This window comes from Emericellopsis cladophorae (genome assembly GCF_022114955.1).
Source record: "Emericellopsis cladophorae strain MUM 19.33 chromosome Unknown NODE_12_length_473309_cov_116_543296, whole genome shotgun sequence".
NCBI classification, from domain to species: Eukaryota; Fungi; Ascomycota; class Sordariomycetes; order Hypocreales; family Bionectriaceae; genus Emericellopsis; species Emericellopsis cladophorae.
In genome coordinates, this window is record NW_026250937.1 from 68383 (window position 1) to 91386 (window position 23004).

Here is a 23004-nt window from a genome sequence, read left to right on the forward strand (position 1 = left end):
AATTCGCTGACATCTGGTATGGTACCCTCAGCTCCCTACTGCAGGAAGCCCTGCAGCAACGACGAGTGTGGTCCCTTTCAACTCCTGCTGATGGTCTGTCTGATCGTCGCAACAACGGTTTGGCCGGGAGTTTCTGCTGCCATGGCTTGCCGCGGGTTGCTTTTGTATGCAGGAGGCAGGCAGGTCTTGTCAGTTCTCACAATTCTGCACGATGGGGGATCTTCGGACATTTTAGAGCCAGTGGTACGTAAGCGACGCGGCACTGGATTCTGTATACTGGCCATCCTCTCGTAACATGCGAACACGCTGCATGACCCTGATCGACCTGGACTCAACGAGGCTGGGGCTTGGTATGGGGCTTGCGCGGTACTGCTGCCGTACCTCGGTTGCTGGAACAGGCAATTCTTCTCGCTCTGAAGCCATTACCTCCGAAGCCTGTCGGTCCCAATCCAGAACAGAGACCATTGGGCAGGCCGTTCGCCTTTGGCCGGGTGAGGCTCACTTGGCTGGCCATATTCGCAGCCCTTGTTCGTCCGGCGTACCAGCACGAAACAAACTGTATGTCGGCAGTTGGGGCCGCACAGAAAGTCCATGTCGTCTCACATGCAAGCTTTCGAGGGTCATAATCCCCTGACTGAGAAGCTTGTGCCTGAGCGCTGGCAATAATCTCTTGCAAGACCCAGCTAACCGGCGCTTGTGTCATCCTGTGCATGCAGTAGCTGCACCGTGGACCTCGTCCATTTCATCGAATCGGATGCGTAGCTGGTCAAGTGGCCTCGGAAAGACTGAGCAGGACACATGCAGGGTGTAGTCCATCTATTGGGAGGGGCGCAAACGTGGGATCACCCATCCTATTTGCAAAGTTTGCCATCTTTCGCTGCCCTGCATACGAGGCTCTAGATTTCGCGTAATAGGTGGGACGCGGCGGGTATGGGGTCTAGCTCTTGACGGCTGTTTCGCACAGACATTTTTTGGATGAGATGCGAGGACAGCCGCGGAGAAGTTGCGTGTTGGCGGTGAAGAAGTGCGTAATGAATGGCTCTGTCGTAACAACCAGAAGCGCGACGAGACCAGACATGTTTGTGGTTTTGGTTTCTATCGTGAAATGGCTACCCTGCGACATGCCACCAGGTCAAGAGAAACGGTGTTATCTGCAATAATTGTTTTACTAGTTGATGTATATCCTACTTCTTGTCAATTTAGTATTTTCGTCTGACCAATTGATGTTATCTTTCATGTGGTAGGCGATAGGCAACTTACCTACTTCTCACAAACTCACAGCCTCGTGAAAGCCAATAGTGGGCGTTAGCCGCGATGCCGTGTCTACTATTTTCCCGGAGTCAGCAACCATTTCAAGCTAGACTTGGTTAATTGTCAGATAAAACATCAGCCAAATTTTCTGCCAGCAGCCCAGCTATGGGCCGTATACTTTCTACGCCCTTATCAGATGCTGTATGCTAGTGTTGCCTGTGGCCATGTCTCGCGGAAAGATCAAGCGCTCGTTGTGAGGTGTAAGCCTCCGCGTCCCATTGGACACGGCACTTGTGGACCTCATCGGAGCCTCCCGCGAACACCCTCCCTCCAAAGCAGTGACATCTGATGGAATCTCGGTCGGGTTCAACTCGCAGTGCGAGAATCTGTCCAATGGACTCGACGGCCAGTCTACGATGCGATTCGAGCCCAAATCCTGTCGACATTGGCCACATGCGGGCGTTGTACCGCTGGCGACGGACTTATTTCACCCTTGACAGGGCCGATGACGCAGGGCTGCCGCTTGATGCGCTGGCATTGACGGATCCAACGCCACGGCTCCATCGACAGAAACCTTGCTTGGTCCTTGTTGGTGTCATCGGGCAGGCTCTCCTACCGCGCTGTACCGTAAAGTGAGGAGAAGTTGGCCACGAACAATATTACTTGTGCGTCTGATAGCAAACTTATTAGCACCCGCTAGCGGAGATTATGTGTAAGGATGTTGGGTTACGAAAGGCGCCCGGGCTAGGCCAACTTGGTAGTCAGTCAGCCAAATGTAAAGAAGCAATGTCTTTGTGCGACTCGCAAAGCCAAACGTAAAGTTCCGTCAATAGCTATCATGTTTGATAAAGAGGTCACCGGATGAAGATGCAAACCAGGCACTCATACGATGACAACGTGTTGGCGCCTGTAACACCTAATTTTCGGGTTGCTTGATTATTGCATAGCAGAAAAGGTAGAGTAGCCTCTCAGTGAGGCGGCGAGCGCAGGTGCGATCGGACATGGGAGTCGGTCGGGCAGGTGCGATTGGTAGGCCTGTAATTTATTACTAGTCCAGTCAGCAGCAGCCGCTCCAGTTCGCTCCTGCTCCCATAGTCCTTCATATCTGTCGCCCAACTCTCGTCCGCGCGCCCCGTTGTCAGACTCTGCTTTTTGAATGTGACGTGCAACGAAACATGATCTAGCGCGACTGGACCTACCAGAGGCGACGTCAAGACTCAATTGGGCCTCGAGCGCCGCTGGCCCTCGTTTGCTGGCCGTGCCCGTCCTTACATTCCACCTGCGCGCCGCGCCAGGCACAGAGCTGGCTGTCTCAGTCTTGCAGCAGTTCGGCTTAACCAGAGTGCTCTAACAGGCACATCAGACGCACCACGGCACCAGGCCAGCGACTGAAGCAGTCAATCAAAACACCTTCTGACGACTGGACCTGCTCAACGACCACGTCTTACACGCTGGCGTCATATCCCCAGCGGTTGGTGGGCTTCATGAGCTGGCACGACAGTCACGAACCAGGACCATCCTCACACCACGCACTCCCTTTGGAAAACCAATAATCTCGAGCGCACGGAACTTGCAGCTTGCGCCAAACCTTCCAGTCACTCGCGACCGCCTTTTGAGGCCCTGGACACGGTCAATTGCGCTCTGATTAGCTGTGGCGCTGTTCTTCGTTGTTACCGCCACCAGCCACCCCAATTTCCACCCAGTGCCGTCGGTCGGCGAGCCTGCAGCATCAGCAGCTTCGCTTCCCTGCCACCACCTTTTTTGACATCACCCATTTTAATTGACCCCAGCTCGTTTGGTAATACCTTACCATAAGGACGTTGCCTGACCAGGCCGGCTCAGACCGCTGTCTTGGTTCTCCCTCTACGACTTTCCTCCCGAGCATTGATTTGAGCACAGCATATCCGTTTTGTCTGCGACTTTTCACTGAATTGGAACATCACCAGCCACGACTGTCGCCAACCAACAGGCAGATTTTGCGCCGCTGAGCAGCCGGCGCATTCCAGCACACGTCTGATCGGCTACCCCCACATCCGTACACCACCAGCTTCACGCCTGGTGGTGCACAGCCGGCGTCTCGAAGTGTATACGACTTCATCTGGCAGAGTGCAGACCGCAGCCTTGTCTTCCCACCGATCTTCGCATTCTAACGACCGTCACGACATTTACGAGACCACGACCTCGAACTCACACCAGCAACGCCAGCAGCAGCCCTCTCCTGCGCCATCCTCTCATCGTCTGCGACGCACGCCTAAATTCGAGGCGACCCCCAGCCCGGATTCCCAGGCTCACCTCGCGGCTGCTCCCGTCGGCTCCAACCCGAGATCACGCCACAGGCAGAATCTGTCCCAGAACTTCTCGGAGGACCCAGATGAGATTGCCTCAGAGCGCTCTCCACCTCGCGCAACAGACGTGCCCCCAGAAACCGAACTTCCTCATCCCGTCGTTCGGGTCTCCAGGCATACTCAAAGTGCCATTCTCTATGCTCTAGAGGTTTCTCGGCACCCCAACCCCTTCACGCCTGACCTTGTCGAGGAGACTGCAGAGATGGCGGATATCTCAGCGCCCCCAGAAGGACATGGCGGCGGCAATGGCAATGGCCTGGCAGCTCCGCGCCGACCTCCTCAGCCAACCGGATCTCCTTCGGGAATTCGGGGTCCTAGAATGATCATGGCGGAGCGTGCGGCCAGAGAAGCCCGCCAAAAGGCCGAAAAGGCTGAAGCAGAGAGGGCAAGGCTGGAGCGCGCGCGAGCAGAGCAGGAAGTTCGACTAGAAGAGGAAGCGCAGCGGAGAGCAGCAGAGCAACGCACTGCTGCTGGTGTTGCTGCAGGCCAGAACCAGACTTCTGGCCAACAGCGTCCACAATACAATGAACCTCAGCGTCCATCACATGTCGCCGAAGCCATGCAGCCTATCCCCGCTGCGCCCACTACACCGCAACCAACCACCCATCGACGTTCGAATTCGGCGGCCTACGGCCAGAACCAGCAAATTCCTTCCCAGGTCTACTCGGGACAGAACCAGCAGCAAACATCGCAACCTCCGCTACAGCAAGCTTCCGTACCCTCCCAAACGGTCGAACCGCCTCCATTGGCCGGCGCTGCGGGTAGCTCGAAGCCGCGCAACTCATTCCCGCACGCCTTTGAGCGTTGGGAGACTCTATCTGCACACTGGGAGGGTTTGACGAGCTACTGGATTCGCAAACTGGAGCAGAACAAGGAGGAACTCAACCGAGATCCGGTAAGCAGTCAACTGTCGCGGCAAGTCACCGACCTCTCTGCGGCCGGCGCCAACCTGTTCCACGCCGTGGTCGAGCTGCAGAGGCTACGGGCAAGCTCAGAGCGCAAGTTCCAACGGTGGTTCTTCGAGACGCGGCGTGAGCTCGAGCAGGCCAATGAGCTCAACTCGATACTGAAGAACGCGCTCGAGCAAGAGCGGCAGGGTCGAGAAGAAGCCGTCCGCGAAGCTCTCGAGAAGCATGAAGGCTCACCCCGCGACAAAGAGAGGATCCTGGAAATGAAGAAAGAGTTGGCCATTTCCAAGGATGAAGCCCGACGCGCCTGGGAGGAGCTCGGTCGGCGCGAACAGATTGAAAGAGACCGCACACTTTCACTGCAAGCTGGCCACCCCACGGTTGTGGGTGGTGTCCAGGTCGTCCCCATGACGCACGGGGCCCCTGGGCGGCAGACGAGCGCGCGAGATCCTCATCAGTATCAATATGCGCCTGAGCAGCCCCCTTCCGGGCACGCCTCGCCTGACCCGGCGAGTCAGCAGCAGCATCAGCAGCAGCATCAGCAGCCACAGCACTCGCGTCAGCAACCTCCGCAGGGCAGCTACAGCGAAGGTGAGTTTGTGACCGACGTCCAAGGCCGTCCAGTCTACGACGTCCGCGGGAACAGGATTCCCCTCGCTGCGCCGTCCAGTTGCTCGGGTTCTGATGCCGAACTAGAAGAATACGACACGCCTGCAACAACCAACCCACCGAGCGGGACATATGATTCTCCCGCCTCGGGACCACCGGGGGGTGGCCAACAGCAACAGCAACAGCACCAGCAGCAGTGGTCGGGGAACTACTCGGAGCCACAAGACTACTCAGGACAGGCGTATGGAGCGCCTAGTTGGAGTGAGCCTAGAGACGCGCCCCGGCACTACCATCCCACTCGTCTCAGCGACGTAATCGAAGAGGAGGACGAGAGGAGCCGCACGAGTGGGGGGCAGATGAGCCGCGGCTAATGTTGGGAGTTGGAAGTGACATTTGCATACAGCGTCTGCATTCACATACTACTCTTCTATTCTCCTTTTCATATTTCCATTTCCTTTGCCTGTTTTAATTTCAAGATTGAGGCGTTGGTCCACGCACGATGAAAGGAGCGCGGGTTGGACGGACGGGATCTCTCATCAATCAATCAAAAGGAGGCCGGCGTTGAGGGGCACGGATGAATATGTAGATATGGGAGGGCATTACATGGGTCCAACAAATGCATCTATCGCTATGAACATGACACACATACCTACTCAGACTTCACCGTGCATCAGGACACTGCCGTCCTTGCCCTTTTGTCTCCTCACCTCAACCTCTTCAAAGGCCAGTCTGGGTCCGTCCTCCAGCACGCGCTCCCTATGCCACGGGCCGACAAACATGCCCTCCGGATCACACTCTCGTCGCACCCGTCTCCATTCCTCCAATCCTTTGCCAAACATAATCTCGTTCTCAACTCGCGTCGTGGTGAAATTTTTGGCCCAGTGAGGCCGTCCGCCCATCTCGTGCATCAGATGCTCGAACCCAGCGTAAAAACGTTCCCGACACAGAGGATCCAGATGGTACGGCCGGTAGAGCGTTGCGTTGAGATACAGCGTGGGTCCATCATGCACGGTAGGGTCGAGGTACGGCCTGGGAGAGGTGGTAATACTCGTATCACTGACGCGGACCTCGAGCGGCGCATGCACGTAGAGGCCATCGGCCGAGATGGGGATGTTGTGGGGGACGTAGTCCGGATCCTCCGGTGTCAGGTGGTTCAACCAGCTCGACAATCTACGGAGGGCCTCTGGTCCGCGATGAAGAGGCAGCGCCCACTCGTTGACGTACTGCGAGTACAGGCAGTTCATCAGCAGCGCTTGGCCCGACGTCTGCACAGCCGAGAAGCTGCTGCCGTTCCGGAACCCGTGCTGCATGCCCATGACAAAGCGCTCGACGGTCGGGAGGATGGACGGGATGTAATGGCTGAGCGCGAGGAGGTTGTGGAAGATGTGGTAGCCAATGGACCCGTCGAACCAGTTGTACCTGGGCGGTGACTCGGGCCTGTCCGTCTTGTCCGCCTGCCATACGACAGCTCTCCTGGAGTAGGGCATCCACCAGACGCGCACAAACTCACTCTGTTTCCAGAGCTCGTCGTGCCAGGCCTCGAAGATCTTGTAGTCCGTATCAATGGTCTGCGTCCACTGGAGCTTGAAGGCGGGCGTCGCGCGTATGGTCACCTGCGTGATAATACCCAATGCACCGAGCGAGAGGGTCGCCGCGCGGAACAGGTCAGGTCGTTCGGTGGCCGAGCAGGAGAGCGTCTCGCCCGAGGCGAGGGTGATCTTGAGGGCGACAATGTCCTCGGACATGAGGCCGTGGCGAGCACTGCTGCCGTGGGTGCCGGTCGAGATGGCGCCGGCAATGGACTGCTCGTTGATGCTGCCAAGGTTGGGCATGGCGAGTCTATGGCGATCAAGCTCGTCGCATAGCGTGTACAGCCGTATGCCGCTGTCGACGACCACGATGCCCGTCTCCTGATCCACTGCATGTACCGTGTTAAAGTGGTCCAGGTTGACGAGCCAGCTCGACGTGCAGGTCATGTTAGAGGGCGAGTGGCCGCAGCCCGTGACGGTCAGTCGTTTGCGGCATGTTCGGGCGAGGTCGACGACTTTTTCAATCTCGGCGAGTGTGCGCGGTTGAATGTAGAGCTCGGGGCGGGAGGAAAAGGTATGCGCCCAGGTGTGGTGGGTGTGATGGGCGCGGGCGCGAAAGGGCACGCCATCGCTGGCACGACGGTCCAGCGCAGCGACCACGAGCGGGTCCATGCTGTCTTTTGCGACGATACTGAGATGAACCCAGGCGATTTCAAAGAGAGAAGGAGATGTTTCAAGAGGACACAGTGGTGTCATAACAGAGGTGGGCGCAAATAGTAATAATAAGCTAGATGAGCCCGGCAGGCAAGCTATGTCTCTGCGCGCTGCGCGGGTGGAGTCGCGACTGGGTTATGTATGTACTAGGATTTGCCAAAAAGGCTTCGGAGCCGAGTACTAATCTAGGCTACATTGCGCTATTTCTCTCTCTTGATAATGGGATTCCTGACACCCGGTGGAATGTCGAGATTCCAGAGTGGGAATTTGTCAACGGAGGGGCAGTGACCAGGGTTGACGATGGAGTCGACAAAATTTCGCCATGTTGACGACTGGATGCGGTTCACGGATTGGTCATGATGCGCCAATTCATACGTGAGCATCTTCGCCTCCTACACAGATGCCTCGCGTGCTGATCGATTGATACAGCCGTCGTGTTGCACCACCAGCGCATGTGAATCGCGAGGAAGAGAGACGTTCTTCCCGCGTCTCGACCAGCAAGGGTCTGAATGGTGTGTCATGGATGCTGTGGCTGGTCCGACGGTTTCCGCGCTACGGCGCCGGGCGGTGTAAGGGTCTATGGGTCGACGTCGTCATGACTCTGGGCTAATAAAATGGGCGATGCTGCGTGAGAAGACTAACCACCTGGATCTTCCAGATAGCATAATCGCGAGTCAGCCGACATGTGTCACGCAACCATCTGCCGTATTTGTCCTTACGTTCTAGTGGTTTACCTGGCAGATAATATGCTGGGCTTCCTTCCATGGTCGCAAGTTGTAGGTTGCGTTTTTGTCGAAGAGACGCAAACGATGCTTAACGTTCAGGATGAAAAGGCCGGCATGCTTGATAAGCGCCACTTTCTGCGCAACTCACATCAAGTCATCCGCCCTCTTAGCTCAGAGGTAGAGCGCATCACTAGTAATGATGAGGTCGTTGGTTCAATTCCAGCAGTGGGCATAACACTTCAGTGACTCCTTTTTGTTTCCCATCCATACCTTCGTTTTTCCATACCTTTATTTTTCTCAGAGAAGCGACTCGCATACCATTCTACAATTTTAGTCTCGATCCCCGGTGGCACTACCTGTTGCATTGTGCTCGACGAATGTACAGACGTTCTACTGACCTTACTGCTGTTTTAGACCGTGACATGGCAGAAGTGGACTTGGCCGACGTGCACCTCGCAAGACTTGTGAACAGCGACCCTAATTGTCAATGAATCCATTGTTACAAGACCCTATACTAAGGCTAGACAGTCCGTCTCCTCGTTTATAGCAAACGACACGCGCCAACGCCACCGCAATGCGATCCGCAGCAGGCGTGTATCCTGCCGGCGCGAGCCCGATATTGGGATCTGAAAACATCATCACCCCTTCTATCCTGTTCCGTGCATATTATTTAGCCCACTCGACAGTCTCCAGGGCGAGCATTACAAGGATAAGGGTAGAGGGGAGGATCCTACAGAGACATTAGTGTTGTTATCCCATAGTATAAGGATCTTTCACTCACCAAACAACGTAGCTCTGAAAGAGGATTCGGCCCATGGTCTTCTCGTACACGGCATTGATCTGGCAGATCTGTGCCAGCTGCAGCGCGCTGGGGGCACCGGACAGCAAGAAGCACACAATCACAAAGATGGGATCGTCCAGGATGCTGACGGGGATGTACTTGGCGGTGAGTGCGAGAATGGGCGCCATGATGACAGTCGGCAGGACCATGCGGCTGACCAGCGAGGCAATGAGCAGCTTCGTGCCAATCTTGTCGTCCTCGGGGTCGGTCACGATATCGTCGCGGGCGCCCGTGTTGTTGGCTAGGTTGGCACCAAGAACCACCAAGATCAAAGGAACAGCAACGCCACCGCTGGAGCGGATTGCATCCGTCACACTGTTCTTGATGAACGAGCCCTCCTCAAAGAAGAGCTTCTGCAGGGTGGGAACGGACGCCACGAGGACAGCGATGAGCATGGCCCACAGAGGCGGGTTCATGAACTCCCAGAGGAACTTGTTTGTCTTTTGCAAACAGGTGTTGAAGAATCCAAGAACTACCTTGATGGGTTTCGGAAGACTGTCGTAGAAACTCGCTAGCGCTTGGCTTGTCTTCTTCTTTCCAGCCGAGACCCTGTTTCCAACAGCCTTCTTGAAGTTGTACCATTTTCTGGCAACGGGTCCCTTGGGTACATCGGTGTCATTGTCGCTAATGTGTGGAAAGGACAGCATATCGGAGTCGGGACTATGACCGTTGAGGACGGGGTGATTTCCAGCAAGGGCTGTTGGGTGCTGCGACAGCTTCTTCCGGTTGGGCAAACCGTTGTCGTCCTCCGCCGCGTCCACGAGAGACGCGGTCGATGCGTGTCCAACGGGCGTGCGACCCGCAGGTTCGTAGCCCTGCGAATCAGTCGTAGTGCTCATGGCGTCTTCGTCGTCCTCCGTCCTGCCGATCAGTCGCTCCGCCTCGTGCTCGTCATGTGGCTCGTTGATGTGCTGACCCTCCTCGGCCAACTGGTCCTGGTACTCGGCATACTTTTCTTTCGGCGCGAGCAGTACATGGTATCCCCAGCTCCAGCGCACGAGCTGTCCTAGCTGCTGGAAGATGAGGAGGTACAGAATGCCTCGGGCGCCCACTTCGTCGTCGTTATCGCCGGGGATCTTGTCCCAGTGAAGGCCTTTGAGCGTCTGCGACAGCGAAATGACGAGGGAGATTGGTAGCGAGTTGGAATTGCCAAAAACGCCCATGGCCGTCACAAAGTTCGATGCCCGCGCATTGAAGCGAAACAGTCTGGCCACAATCTTGGCCACAACCCACGAGATCAAAGTCTGGACAACGAAGATAACGGGAATAATGGCGAGGTCGGACAGTTTCTCGGCGCTCAGCTGCGATGCGAGCTTGGTGAAGATCAAGCATGGTGTGAACAGTGTGACGTTCAGGTTGGCGAGGAACTTTTGCTTTTCCGCGTCGAACTGTCCCAGTCGTGCGACAATGTAGCCTGGCAGACTGACGCATACCACTTCCAATACGGCCTCGAAAACGAGAAGAACAAGATGATCGATCGAGGGATGCGAATCGTGCGTATTTTGAAAGGTGCGGAATGGATAGTCAACCGCCTGGCGAGCGAGATTCGCCAGGCGAAACGACTGTGGCGCCGTCAGCGATGCATACTGATCCATCAATGATCAGTGTAGATTCGGTTGTGTCGTTTTTCTGTGGCGTGATGGTTGATGCTCGTCGAGGATTTGTCCGGGACGTAGAGAATGAAGTCACGCCTATCCGCGTCGGTGGTCGATGCTGATGCGTGCGTGGCGTAGGGGAGGATCGACGACCGTAGAGTTTGAAGGTGCGCAAATTATTATTGCCTTGGGGGACAGGTCGCAACGGCACGTGCGGAGATTATTGGAGTTGAAGTATTTTTGACGAGGAAACAGAGCCTCAATGTTAGCTCAGTTGGGATATTTAAAGGGTTAACGTTCTATTCAATGTGTGAGAAACAGATATCAATGTCGAAAGCGCCAAGAACAGAAGAGGGAGGCAGCCCGCAAGCCAAGTTCCAACCAACAACTTGCCAGCGCGCGCCAGCGCAACCCCAAAACCTGTTGACCACACAAGGGGCTGCGTGTTTATCGGGACGATCTATCGCCTCAAGATTAGGATCGCGGTGTCCGGCTACACAGTGTGCTCGTGCGCCTGTAGCTCGACCGAAATTTACTCCCACAAAACTGTCGTGCACCGTAGCAGACATTAGCTGTTTCGTCAGACCGCATCCAGAAACGATTCACTCTCCATGTCATTTACATGGCCGACAGACTTCCCAAGCGCTTTCGTCTGCGCCGGGAATCGCGTCAATCTTCATACGCCATCGCACTGAGGCAGGCAATGTGAGGGTCGCACAAGACCGGTGTGAGAGCCATCATATCGATGCTGCGGCGCAGGCAGGTCTGTGGGCAAGGCCATCAACTCAGTCTACGTACGTAGCTGGTCAGAGCGCCTGCAGCTCCGTGGCGTTCTGCGTTGGCGCCTGTTCGCGACATTCTCAGTTTGACTAAGTAAGTGCCCAAGGTAGCTCGGAAATGTTGGGCTTCAGGCGCTGGGTGCGTGGGACAAGCGCAACACATCTGAAAAACCATGACAGCTCTGCTGGTGTTTTGTTGATCACATCTGATGCTGGGGCATCATGCAGATGCGCTTGTTCCTGGAGCCATATTGTACTGCCGGATGCTATGCTCCGAATCTGGGTTTCATTCTGCAAAGACAGATACTTCGCCGCATTGTGTGATACAGTGTCAAAGGTGAGACGTAAGGTGCTATTCATCCTTGACATCTTCATTATTATGGCAGGACAGACACCTCTTTGCTACTTATTTTGACGGAGAGCCAGATGTGACTTAAGGCATCAGGAAGGTGTGCTCCAAGAGCTACTGTACTCTATGCCGTTCAGAAGACATCGACTATCTCGCTACACCCAGGCCCTGATCATCCAGTTATCATTTCTTATTTAATTTCTCGTACAAGCCGACCGACGAGATTGTGGCCGTGTTACGTCATAAGCTATTTGAGCCCATCATGGTTGGACCCCACCAATTGCCTCCCGCCCTACGCACGTAGTAGAGAAGATAGAAAGGAATTTCCCCCAAAGTCAATTTCAAGGTTGTTTCAAGAAGGTACATCCGCGGTCATTGTCGTCAGTCGAAAAGAAATTAGGCAGCGTTTACTCATCCACTCAAACTGACCGTCGCGTTGCTCAGCGCACGCTGCGAAAAAGCTCTTCCAAGGCACCTGCCCTTGTGGAATGTCACAATCCTGATCTCTACACAACTCACGATCCCTGCGTTTGCGCCTTGCTGCAGCATGTACTCCGCAATTACCTCTACTAGAAACTAGTATCGTCAACTAATTATCCACTGTGAAGATTAGGAGGTAATTCCTGGCATTTGTTGCTCATGTGTGCGCTCCACATTCCAGAGCTGAAATGTACTTCTGGTTTCATCGATGTCGTGCCTCGTGGCACTGGTCTTGTTACCGAATGGGAACAGGTGAATGTCGAAGTCCTTGTTTGAGCATCAGATCGTCATGAACCCACAAATGCCACTTCGCAAAGGCAGCAAACCGATGATCTTACCATCATCATCGCATCATGTCAAAGCAACACAGACACCATTGTAGCCACTGACAGTGATTCTGCCTGCCACTGACCCCTCCAGTCCCTCCCTCTGTCCCTGGAACTGGCCCTGTACGCAGCGCGACGACACCCAAATCGAACCCCGCATCCCGCCTACGTGTACTGTACCTCAAGTGTGGATCGGACCGGCCACTGTCTCCCCAGTGGCTGTTTGAGCTTTGTTGATCACCTGCTGACGGAGGAGTCGGACTGGAGCTTACCCATATCCTGCCAACAGTCTTGATTCTTGGTATCCTTTTTCTCCAGTCACCTTATCGTAATTTCTCCAAAAGACGTCAGCCGTCCATACACTTCCCTCGAGCTGTACGCATGTGAACATGCGAATGTCGACAAACAAACAACATATACCGACGACATTCGCTGAAAGGCCTACGACCAAAGAAAGCACTTCTGATCTTTGAACCGACACGGCCTGTCAGGTCACCGAGCCCTTCGCTACGATCCGTCAACCGTGCGTGTTACGCCCCCCAGCGAGCCACGACGTGATCACCCCATTGTCACTACTGCATGCTCCGCGATCTTACGAGCTTCGAAGCCATCCGCCATGAGCGGCAATACCTCACCACCGGTCACGCCGGACGAGTTCAACGATGCAACTACACCGGGTTCCGAGACCGCATCCGATCGTAGCACGCCTCTCGACGAGGGCATTCCAGATAGCCCCAGCGAGTCTCACAAGCGAGTTCCTTCGCTTCCACCATTGTCCGACCCACACAACATGAACCCCAACTCAACTCCGTTGGGGATATTGGGTGCTGCTAGGAAGCCCGTCACGAGGCAGCAGTCTTCGTTTGCCGGCGGCGCTGGCCTAGATAACAGTGCCATGGCCAAGGCGAGAGCCTTACACCAACAGCGCATGCAGAAGGGCTCTGCAGGCTCAGGGTCGCCGTCTGGTCCGTCGCCCACTGGAGGGCCAAATGGGTTTCCTGGAAAACTCCAGATGCCTGGTGGCATAGCTGGCGGCATGGCGGGTGGCATGTCACGACCAGGTCCTGCCGCAGGAGCACATCCCCAATCGGCCCCCGTCTTGCCAAAGACCTCGCTCGGGGACAGGAGAGCCAAAGCCATGGGAGGTGGCATGAAATTGTCGGACATGAATGGCGGCGGTGATGGTGGTGCCGGTGGCTCTCCATCCTCTGGTCGGATGCGCCGTCCCAACGCGCCGTCATTATCAAGCATGGGCGGCAGCCCAGATCCAGCAGAGCAGAATAAGCAGACCTCCAAGCTGGACGATTTCAAAAAGTTCATCGACGCGGACAAGGGCTGGATCACCTTCGACGGCGCTGCCACCATTACCCGCGAAGGTGTGAACTTTGCCAGCGGACAGACGTTCAAGATCTCTCTCGACGAGGTTGAAATTGTGAGCGAGCTTGGCAAGGGAAACTACGGAACAGTATATTTGGCACGGCACGCGAAGCCACGAGTGCCACGCTTCGGCCACGGTCTCTCAGGGGCGAAGCCTCCGATGCCGCACACCGTTTCCGACACCGTGATCCACCCTAAGGACGATGGGACAACCGGACTGCCCATGGCAATGAAGGAAACTCGGCTCGAGTTGGACGATGCGAAATTCACGACGATCCTCAAGGAATTGGTCATTTTGCACGAATGTGTGTCCCCCTACATCATCGACTTTTACGGCGCCTTCTTCCAGGACGGCGCTGTGTACATGTGTATCGAGTACATGGACGGAGGGTCTATAGACAAGCTGTACGCTGGCGGCGTGCCGGAGAACATTCTGCGCAAGATCACGTATGCTACTGTCATGGGTCTCAAATGCCTAAAGGATGAACACAACATCATTCATCGCGACGTAAAACCCACCAATATTCTGGCCAACACGCGCGGCCAGATCAAGATCTGCGACTTTGGTGTCAGTGGCAACCTCGTGGCCAGCATAGCCAAAACGAACATTGGTTGTCAGAGTTACATGGCTCCCGAGCGCATTTCTGGGGGTGGCATGTCGGCGAGCGGAAACGCCGACGGGACATATAGCGTGCAAAGTGATGTCTGGAGTCTGGGCCTGTCCATCATTGAGTGTGCCACGGGACAGTACCCGTACCCGCCCGAGGTGTCCTCGACCATCTTCAGCCAGCTAAGCGTGGGCATATCCTCCTCCTCACCTCGTTCTGCTGCTAACAAATGTAGGCCATTGTGGAAGGCGAGCCGCCATCGCTTCCTGATCACTTTTCTGATGTAGCCAAGGACTTTGTCAAGGCCTGTCTGCACAAGGTTCCTAAGCAACGGCCCACGTACGCCATGCTCTTGAAGCACCCTTGGCTCAAGGAGTTCAGTAAGCCCGAGACCATTGTCGAGGAGGCAGAAGAGGGGGACGAGGCAGAAGAAGCAGCTCAGGCCGTGAGCAAGTTGAACATGGGCTCTGGAACAGAAGACGAGGAAATCGCCATGTGGGTGAAGAGCATCCTCACTGCGCAGGGGGACGGTCAGCAGGCGGCCTTGTCTGAGCGGCCAGCCTTGCATGCTGCGCCGCTTGATACCGTCAGCCCGATGGCCAGCCCCCAGATAGGTGCTGGGCCTGGCGAGGCTTAAAATCGAGCTGGCTCGTTTTTTTGCCTCTCCCTTCCTTGTCGAACATCGAGATCACCTCATATTTCCTCCTGTACACGAAACGTTATCAGAGCTTTTTCTTATGCCCGGGTCTGTTGGGAAATGTGCTAGAGCGGGAGGCCATGGGGATGCGGAATAGATTGTTGCGATGTCAGTCGATGGTGGGAGAGCGGAGATTTTGTACATATCACGTGTCCGCTAGCAAGAAAGAACGGGAGCAGGGCAACCAAACACCAAATACTCTTCTTACATTGTACAACTTTCATGTTGAAGTGAATCGGGTAAAATATTAAACGATTAGATTGATGAATTTACCCATAGCCGTTGTCGGCGGACCGACGCCTGCATATCTTACCGTATACTCGTGAACGCCAACAATAAAAAGACCGTTCGGATATATCCCTCTCCAATATTGAAAATTAAATCGTCACGCATATACCTGAGCTCTTTCAGCTCGCATTTCGTTCGTAGTCACCTACGCCTCACAGGATCCCTCACTGTGTGACGGCTGGCCCGCCTCGAGTGGCTTTTTGCGTCAAAACTCCGTTGTCGCCGTCGCCTTGGCCATCATAGGCTGCACGAGTTTGACACGAGTCTTTTTCTATGCATACTCCTCCTTGACCCTGCGGCCGTCGTAGGAGCTGCTCCTCACGCTGCGGTTGCGGCGGCCCCAGCGACGTTTGGTGTGACCGTTTGTGGCTGTTGCGGTCGTATCCTTGCGCGACTTGCTGGTCTTGATGCCGATGATGAAGAGGATGGTCGCGACGAAGAGGGTGAACCAGGACGCCCACATGAAGCCAAACGCATACGATCCAACCTTGGCGCTGCGATTATCTCTCTGGAAGGCATCGCGGGCCTGGACGAAAACGGCACTAGTTCCTGGTTAGTACAACACAAGCACGTAAATGGGTCAGAGATCATACGTCATCATAGAGGTACCCAAGCTGTGGAAGAAGAGGGCGGCAAGGGCCATGAGGCTGGCAATGGCAGCGCCCAGGCGGCCACAGCAGGCGAGCCAAGCGGCAAACCAGGCCAGTGTCGCGAAGAAGAGGGTGATGAGGATAAAGACCCAGGCGAACCTCCACATGTAGAAGTAGTGGAAGGAGGTGGTACCGCCGCCGCGGCTGCCAATCAAGCTGTCCGGGGCCTGCTCCGCATCGCGATCCCACGCCTTGCCGAAGGCCGGCGCTGGGCGAGCGCTGCCGCAGTCATTGTTGTCGGGGCCGCAGAAGTAGAAGTAGGTCCACTGGGTAGTATCACGGGCGCCGCTGATACCGGAAGTGTCGGCTTGCAGAAAGTAGGTATGCTTCAGAGGCGTCACGTCTGACACGCCCGCGAGTATAACGAACAACAGGAGGAGGAGCGAGCCTGAGAGCAGGATGATGCCTGTCGCACCGAGCGCGGCGTCTGTGTAGAGTGGTCAGCACGTGTGAAAAAGTCATGCGTTCGAACAAAGAGGGCAGACGTACTTTTGAGCATGGCGAGTGGTGGTGGTAGCGATTATGTAAATAGCAAGCTTTGTTTTGTTTTTTGCAACTGCGAAACTCCCAGGCGCCAGTGGTGGTCGACAAGGTAAGGTAACGTAGGACCAAGGCAAATGTTTTGTGATGACGGAATTGGATAATAAGAGGATAAGGCGTGTCGCAGCGGGGAGGGTGCTCGAGCCTTAATGTAGACGATTCCTGGGGGTGCCGAAGGTTTGATGATGGTGGTGCGTCACACGAGGACGCTTGAGGGCCCCGAAGCCGATAGTGCCACTCCACGCAGGAAAATCTGGGCCTTGGGATTGGAACTTCGCTCTGGGTTTCTGCTTGCGCGATGCTAGCCTCGGGCAGATTTGCTCTAGCGTTAATAGCTTAGCGTCGATGAGCTACCGGCAACTGGAATGTCTCACACTGATGCGCTCAGTGGTATCGCTGGAGAGGAGCAACTGTTCAAGTCAAATAAGAGTGTCTCTCTAGACTGAGCTAAACACAGGGGAACTTAGTCAATGACCGGGCAGAAAGTCTCTTCCCCCCTCCGTGCCGGCTCGACGTACGACCCTAAAAAGCCAATTGTCTGTCCCAGTGTCAAACAGCGCAATGGCTGCATATTCATTCGCAACCGGCATGTAATGCCAACACGTTCAATTACGTCGTCGGATCGCATGGCCTTTGGGCCCTGGGGAAGCTACGGGCCCACGGTAGCTCGGCAGAGTGGAGACTTGCATCATGCGCATGACGACAGCATACCCTGGCCTGTTAGTGCGTACGCCTGTTGCCCATATCAATTCTAATAACGGCTAGCAAAACCTTGTGCATCGCCCTATTGCCTGAAGCAGCTGGCACTGGTGATGTCATGAGCTGACCGTCATCATCAGATGCCTAGAGATGCACAAATCATGACGGTAGCTGGAAGAAGTAAGTTGGACGAAGAGACTGGAAGCGGCGATCATACTCCCACATAGCAGAAGCAGTGGGCGAAGAAGCCTTGGCGAATAGTAAACACAGGGTGAGAAGTCGTTGTTGCTAATCGACGGGCGGATGGTAGTGGCCGAGACAGACCACACGATTCGCGGTTCTTAGCGCAGCTCTTTGAATTATAGCAGGAATCTGATTTAACACTGAGCCCAGATATTAACGTTTCATTGCTTCACGCGGGATTTCGAAATGCCCCTCTGATAAACCTTATGATGCGAGGAGTCTAGGTGCGGCGCACTTCTGATGCGATGGATCGTGCGTGCAGCGGCAATCAGCGGGCCAGCCTGGGAATTGGGACCCTTGACAATGGGGCGCCGAATCTAGACGCCGAAGAATCCCAACTCGGAGGACGCAAAACACGTTCGCGACAGCACTGCGCTGGACGTCTACGGTCGCTCTGAAGGACATCGCGCCACTCCTTTGCTTATGAAATATGCCCAATCCACCAACAGCTATGCTTGCCCGGATGCGACCCATCGCGCGGTGCCTACGATTGAAATACGTCTGCACTCGGCAAGCCAGCTCCAAGGCCCCAATCGAACCGCCTCAGGCTCTGCTCCAACACCAGCACGTCTCGCGATCTGGCCTCGTTGCGTACAGCAATGCGAACGCAATCCAGAGTGCCTTTCAACACGATTTCCTGCAGTGGAAAGACCAGACTAAGCACGATGCCTCCCGCTCTACCGTCGAACCCCCCCGACCGAAACTTATCTCGTTCGAATGCAAGCCCACGTTCACGATAGGACGGCGACAAGACGCGTCAATACTCGAGGAACAGCGGACAACGTTAACGCAACCCCTGCAAATCGAACTTCCCAATCGCAGAGAACCTATACAGCACACCTTTACGCCGAAGATCTGCAAGACGCAACGCGGTGGCTTGACGACCTATCACGGACCAGGGCAACTAGTTTTATGGCCGGTCCTCGACATGCACTCGCCGCTATACCCCAAATTTACAGTCAAGAGCTATGCTGGGCATCTTGAGGCCACTACGCAGCGCGTTCTCCATGACCTCTTTGGCATCACGACACATATTGATGGCGCAGAGCCCGGCGTTTGGATCGCTGGCAGTAACGGCAGACAAGATCGCAAAATTGCCGCTCTAGGCGTCCACCAGCGACGGTACATCACCTCGCTAGGCTTGGCGCTCAATGTCGACATTGCCGTGACAGGAGAGACCAATGTCAATCCCTGGAAACGGTTTGTTCCTTGTGGAATCGAGGGCAAAGGCGTCACGTCTGTGGCGGCAGCGGCCGATGACCATCACAAACCTGCGAGCTGGGATCTGGAGAATTTATCGAAACAATGGGCGCAGGTCTTCGAGAAGGGTCTGGCTGATCCGTCACTCAGAACATTTACCCATGGTAGATGAACGCGGCACGCAAGCTAGGCACCAGCGCGATATTGAAGCCCAATCTCCCATGCGCTGATGCTCTACCTATGCCAAAGATCCCGTCCAGCCCTCACGAGCCTCCGAAATCGCTTTCTTGGGGCTCGCGGGTCTGCGGAAATGGTTCAGTAGTATCGGGATACCAGACAATTCGCGAAAAGATATCGGAGCTCCACGCGTGGGGGTGAACCAATGGCCACGAAGAAACGCAGCGCTGATTTTGTCAAATCCTCAGCAATGCTGACACCACAATGTTCATCCAGCCAAGCCGAGACCGGACTGCGTCGGAGACATCCAGAATGATTTGGTGCATAGAATTATATCATCAGCCTTGTCAATCAGAATCCAGCCTTGGCCAGTCGATTGAAAGTCTGGTACTGCCGCATCTTACGGCCAATATTCTTCCCCAATGGCAATGGGCAGTCCGTGTCCTCGACCACGTAACGACAATGTGTCAAGGGTGGGATGGTTAAGCTTAAAATGAAGTTCATTTCCGCTTGGCACTGAGAGAGCCTCTTATCCGTGGCATGATCCACGCAAAACGGGCGTTGTTGGCTCACCGTTACCCCATGCATATCCCCATCAGATGGGACACTATCTTTTGCTGCGCGACGCAGAGTGCGCTTGCACATAGTCTACTATGTCTCGACGCAGAATCGGAGTTGCATGCCGAACGTGGCCCGTGCGTCTCTGATAACGAACATCATCAATCGCGCGCTGATTGGCCGCGTCTCATTGCCGCGACATCATCCCCAGATGCCTTATCAGTACTCCATGGATTTCGCCACGCAGCCTGTCAGCGGCGCTCGCAAGTCTGTCACGCATATCGTGGGTACTAGTCTTATCGATTTGCGAGTGTCATGAAAAGACCTGCCCGCCAAAGCCTTAGCACACGTCGAGGACGTCCGCGAAAGCCAAGAGCATAGAGTCGAATCGAATGCCACGTCCAAATCGAAGTGCGCACAATCGCATGGCGCAAATGTAACATGAACACTTGGGGGCCACGGCATCGACTAGCTTCTCTGATAAGATTGCAGAGATGGAGAGTTGGGGAAAGCCAAACCTCCAAGCTACCCCAGCTGGTCCACGATTGTGGGACGGGATGGTCATGGTGTGGGCTCCCGGGTCTCGGACATTTCGTAACCAACTAATTACGTCCCGTTCGACAGCTCTTATCATTGATATCGGCGGTTGTAGCTTGATGATCTATCTTCTCGGCACGCATCGACATGCAACTGAGCCCCCATCAGACGGAACCATCTGCAGGGTGCTGCGCTGCTGGCGAACATGTATATCAACGTGCCACCTGCAACCTCGTGGGAATGATCAGCTTCCACGTTCTCGTCCGAGATCACCTGCTCATTGAGGTTCAATAGTTCAATATGTCGTCAGCTGCTGTTGGCCCAGCTCTTTCCCAGGGTGTCGGTTATGGTGTCGTCCTAGGCGTTGGAGCTGCCTTTGCTCTGTTCATGATCACCATCACGTTTATCCTCAAACGATTCAACAATGAAGTCCAGACTGCGGAGATGTTCACGACTGCGGGCCGATCGGTCAAGTCTGGTCTCGTCGCGGCAGCTGTCGTGTCATCGTGGACATGGGCTGCGACCTTATTGCAAAGCACCGGTGTCTGCTACCGATATGGTGTTTCGGGACCCTTTTGGTGAGTGTTTCTCTGCCCTAGCCATGGAGCCAGCATACTCACAATCCGCAGGTATGCCTCTGGCGCAACCGTGCAGATCATTCTGTTTGCAACGCTCGCCATCACTCTCAAGAAGCGCGCTCCGAATGCGCATACTTTCTTGGAGGCCATCCGGGCCCGCTACGGCGCCCCTGCGCATTTCACCTTTATTTTCTTCGGCCTGGTCACCAACGTGCTTGTCTCCCTCATGCTCATCGCCGGAGGCGCTGCCACAATCAACGCCCTGACAGGGATGCACGGTGTAGCGGCCATCTTCCTAATGCCCATTCCCGTCGTGGCCTACACATTCATTGGTGGTATCAAGGCAACATTCATCACGGACTACATCCATGGCGCCGTTGTCTTGATCATTATCATCACATTTGCTCTCTCGGCCTACTCGACCTCGGAGCATCTTGGCAGCCCTGGCGCTGTGTACGACCTCCTTGTCGAGGCCGCTACCAATCACCCGGTGGCGGGAAACAAGGACGGAAGCTACTTGACCATGCGCTCGACTGGCGGCATCACCTTCTTTGTGATCAACATTGTTGGTAACTTTGGCACCGTCTTCCTGGATGCGTCCTACTCTCAAAAGGCGATTGCTGCGCACCCGGTTCACGCCCTGCCTGGCTATATCATTGGTGGCTTGGCTTGGTTTGCCATTCCATGGTTGACAGCGACCACTCTCGGTCTTTCGGCTCTGGCCCTTGAATCGAATCCCGTTTTCCCTACATACCCGGAACGCATGACTGACGCCGATGTGTCGGCTGGTCTGGCCCTCCCCTACGCCGCGGTAGCTCTGCTGGGCAAGGGCGGCGCCGGTGCCACCCTGATCATGGTCTATCTGGCTGTCACTTCGTCCTTCAACGCGGAACTCATCGCCGTCTCATCGATTGCCACCTATGATATCTACCGTGCGTACATCAACCCCAGCGCCACAGGCAAGAAGCTCGTGTGGATGTCGCACATGGCCATGATTGGGTACGCCATCATTATATGCCTCGTTTCCGTCGGACTCTGGTACAATGGTATCTCCATGGGCTACTTGTACCTTCTGATGGGTGTCCTGATCTCGGCGGCTGTCATCCCCGCCACACTGACACTCATGTGGAAGGGACAGAACAAGTGGGCTGCGACCCTGTCTCCTATCCTTGGCTTCATTTGCGCCATCATCGCCTGGCTTGTAACCGCCAGCAAGACTTGCGGTGTCCTCGATGTCGCTTGCACAGGATCCAACGACCCAATGTTGGCGGGCAATGTCACTGCGCTACTCTCCCCCCTCCTCTTTGTTCCGATCTTCACTCTCATTTTCGGACTGGACAAGTACGACTGGCAGTCTATGCTGGCCATTCGCCAGTCAGATGATGACGACATCATCAAGAATGCAGGGTTGAGCCCCGAGGCTGTGCGCGAGTTGGAGCGTGCCCAGGAGGCAGAATGGGTGGCGGAGAGGAAGAAGCTGACCAGAGCTCTCAAGATTGCGAGTGTGACAACAGTGCTCTTGTAAGTTCTCCATGGTCCGGGAAAATCGAGTGCTCAAGCTGACTAACGGATGTAGGGCGATATCATTCCTGGTCCTGTGGCCTATGCCGCTCTATGGCACGGGATACGTCTTCAGCAGGAAGTTTTTCACTGGATGGGTGATTGTTGGCGTCATCTGGATCTTCTGCACGTTCATTGCCATTGTCATCTACCCCCTGTGGGAGAGCCGTGCGACGCTCATCAAGGTGACGAAGACTATGCTCGGAATGAAGACCAATGACCATCCGGTAGTCGAGGGCGAGCCCGCTCTCAGTGGCACAGCAACGCCCACCACCAAGGAGGGTGTCATGAAGGGCGAGGAGAAGGTGGACAATGAGAAGGTCTAGATGTAGTAATACCCATGTTGACAAAGTTATCAACAATTGAACACTTTACATGTCTCGTTGGATCTTCATGTTTTGTTTGATGTTTCCTACGTACCGTGGGTCTGCGCGTCGCTGACCCATGCCAGTACATGTACTCCGTAGGCCAGTGAACCATGATTCCGTGAACCCCTGAGTAGCCCACCGGCACCCACCCAGCGGCGCCCCGCACCACCAAAACATGTGAGTTGTTGACAATTTCTCCACCGTGCATGCTAGGATTATATTTTGCAAAATGAGGGAATTATTCAGCAGATCTGGTGGCAAATCACTATCAAGATCTATTCTTGGCCCTCTTAGCTCAGAGGTAGAGCGCATCACTAGTAATGATGAGGTCGTTGGTTCAATTCCAGCAGTGGGCATTTCCTTTTGTTGATTTCGTCGTCTTAGTGATTCTTTGACCATATGGACGTGGGGTTTTCTTTTTGCCTGCTTCTTCAAGGGCAGAGAATCTTTCCGCGTCTGACAGGTACTGAGTA

General features: G+C 55.0%; 7 protein-coding genes across 7 annotated transcripts; 4 read left to right on the forward strand and 3 right to left on the reverse strand.

The window, feature by feature from the left end:
• Positions 1 to 1644: 1644 nt before the first annotated feature.
• On the forward strand, positions 1645 to 5484 carry J7T54_003556 (uncharacterized protein; the record flags this gene model as incomplete). The annotated part of the gene is made up of 3 exons (XM_051505052.1): positions 1645 to 1715; positions 2615 to 2751; positions 3221 to 5484. 3 exons carry the CDS (start codon positions 1645 to 1647, stop codon positions 5482 to 5484), a joined length of 2472 nt encoding a protein of 823 aa, XP_051363401.1.
• A 282-nt stretch (positions 5485 to 5766) lies between these two features.
• On the reverse strand, positions 5767 to 7314 carry J7T54_003557 (putative D-arabinono-lactone oxidase-like protein; the record flags this gene model as incomplete). The annotated part of the gene is made up of 1 exon (XM_051505053.1): positions 5767 to 7314. The coding sequence occupies one exon, from the start codon at positions 7312 to 7314 to the stop codon at positions 5767 to 5769; it is 1548 nt and encodes a 515-aa protein (XP_051363402.1).
• A 1433-nt stretch (positions 7315 to 8747) lies between these two features.
• On the reverse strand, positions 8748 to 10517 carry J7T54_003558 (uncharacterized protein; the record flags this gene model as incomplete). The annotated part of the gene is made up of 2 exons (XM_051505054.1): positions 8748 to 8811; positions 8863 to 10517. The coding sequence occupies 2 exons, from the start codon at positions 10515 to 10517 to the stop codon at positions 8748 to 8750; spliced, it is 1719 nt and encodes a 572-aa protein (XP_051363403.1).
• A 2550-nt stretch (positions 10518 to 13067) lies between these two features.
• Positions 13068 to 15073, forward strand: J7T54_003559 (Protein kinase-like protein; the record flags this gene model as incomplete). Its single annotated transcript, XM_051505055.1, has 2 exons — positions 13068 to 14667; positions 14724 to 15073. 2 exons carry the CDS (start codon positions 13068 to 13070, stop codon positions 15071 to 15073), a joined length of 1950 nt encoding a protein of 649 aa, XP_051363404.1.
• A 619-nt stretch (positions 15074 to 15692) lies between these two features.
• J7T54_003560 (SUR7/PalI family) lies at positions 15693 to 16570 on the reverse strand (the record flags this gene model as incomplete). Its single annotated transcript, XM_051505056.1, has 3 exons — positions 15693 to 15963; positions 16015 to 16498; positions 16561 to 16570. 3 exons carry the CDS (start codon positions 16568 to 16570, stop codon positions 15693 to 15695), a joined length of 765 nt encoding a protein of 254 aa, XP_051363405.1.
• Positions 16571 to 18004: 1434 nt separating this feature from the next.
• Positions 18005 to 18925, forward strand: J7T54_003561 (uncharacterized protein; the record flags this gene model as incomplete). The annotated part of the gene is made up of 1 exon (XM_051505057.1): positions 18005 to 18925. The coding sequence occupies one exon, from the start codon at positions 18005 to 18007 to the stop codon at positions 18923 to 18925; it is 921 nt and encodes a 306-aa protein (XP_051363406.1).
• Positions 18926 to 20325: 1400 nt separating this feature from the next.
• On the forward strand, positions 20326 to 22489 carry J7T54_003562 (uncharacterized protein; the record flags this gene model as incomplete). Its single annotated transcript, XM_051505058.1, has 3 exons — positions 20326 to 20603; positions 20655 to 22124; positions 22180 to 22489. 3 exons carry the CDS (start codon positions 20326 to 20328, stop codon positions 22487 to 22489), a joined length of 2058 nt encoding a protein of 685 aa, XP_051363407.1.
• Between the last annotated feature and the right edge of the window lie 515 nt (positions 22490 to 23004).